A 1,277-nucleotide genomic window follows, 5' to 3' on the forward strand; every position below is an offset into this window, starting at 1 on the left:
GCAGGATACTCAGGGCACTCTGTAGTAAGTGTCTCAGATCATAGATGAGGTAGGATATTCCCAATGTTTGACATGCTACAAAAGTCCTCTGCATGGGGTGAAGTACCTGTAGATTGCTGCCCATCCAACTGAGCCTGTAACTCTGGTTCTGAAGCAGCTGCTGGTTTTGCCAACCCCTTTTCACTGAAATGGGTTTGCTACTCTAACGCTTATCTCCCAGCACTGTAATGTCAGCAGGGAAAGCAAAGAAAATAACATTAGCAAGCAAGTAGCTGAATTACCTGCCAATCATTTCCCAGTCTCTATACACAGGGATATTGGGGAGCGCTGTGTTATCAAAAGGTCCAAAATGGCAGTTCGGGGATCCAAACCATTCATCAAACCCATGCTTCAGGGGGTGGAACTGCGGCCTGTGACCCAGATGCCTAGGAACAAAAGAAACAGCCAAGTTAAAATTCTACTGCAAAGAAACAAATAATAACATCAGCAGAATGGCATGCAAGAAAACAATCTTTGCCTAAGAAAATCTTCAACATTTTTAATCAAATAAATGAGTGCAGAGCACTGTCTTGATCTCTCCAATACTTGTTGCAAATGCATCCATGCAGACTCACTCCAGTGCTCAGAAATCCTATTTTACTCTACTGTCCAGTCTCTGTTTCCATTATTTCCTTCTAGTGGTGTCTTCTCCCACACTGTCTCGATGACCTGCACCGATGGACTACACTGCCCAAAGCCATTGCAAAGATGCACATACATTTCACTTAAGGATTCTGATCTATGACAAGTTTTTATATCACTAAGCTGTAAAAACACAAGGCAAAGCTCATTAAATGCACCATTTTATCTGCACTCCCTTCATGGAGTATTCATGCTGCCAAAATGGCAGAGAGACTTGAATGTAAATGAGATCGAGTTCTTTACGTTCACATGTAGCTTGAAAATTCTCCAACCTTAACTTCAAGATGAAGCTCCTCTCTAATCTCCAACTTCCATACTGCAAATTCTCCATTTCCTTCATTTCTGCTACCTTGAACATACCCAATGCCCATCCTCTCCCCATCTCTGAAGGAGATCTTTGTAGCTTAATGTTGATTTAATCACTCCAGTTTCCACTCACAAGCCAGCATCTGCAACCTGTCCATCCTGTGCCATCGCCCTCTGCCCACTTTCTGAACATAAGGGGCATAAAATGCATTACCTGAGGCAAAATGATCCATGGTGCTACCCTGAGCTGCTCCAAAATGAGTTATAACAGAAAATAATCATCATTCCTG

The 1,277-nt window shown here is 42.7% G+C and overlaps 1 protein-coding gene across 1 annotated transcript in view; it reads right to left on the minus strand.

Moving 5' to 3' along the window:
• GALNS (galactosamine (N-acetyl)-6-sulfatase) overlaps window positions 1-1,277 on the minus strand; it is a 44,826-nt gene that overhangs the window by 34,959 nt on the left and 8,590 nt on the right. The window contains exon 5 of the mRNA XM_010181765.1: window positions 282-425. Coding sequence (XP_010180067.1) covers window positions 282-425 — 144 coding nt within the window. The remainder of the gene's footprint in view (window positions 1-281; window positions 426-1,277) is intronic.

The sequence above is a fragment of the Mesitornis unicolor genome, unplaced genomic scaffold (assembly GCF_000695765.1).
Source record: "Mesitornis unicolor isolate BGI_N332 unplaced genomic scaffold, ASM69576v1 scaffold2073, whole genome shotgun sequence".
In the NCBI taxonomy this organism is placed as follows: domain Eukaryota; kingdom Metazoa; phylum Chordata; class Aves; order Mesitornithiformes; family Mesitornithidae; genus Mesitornis; species Mesitornis unicolor.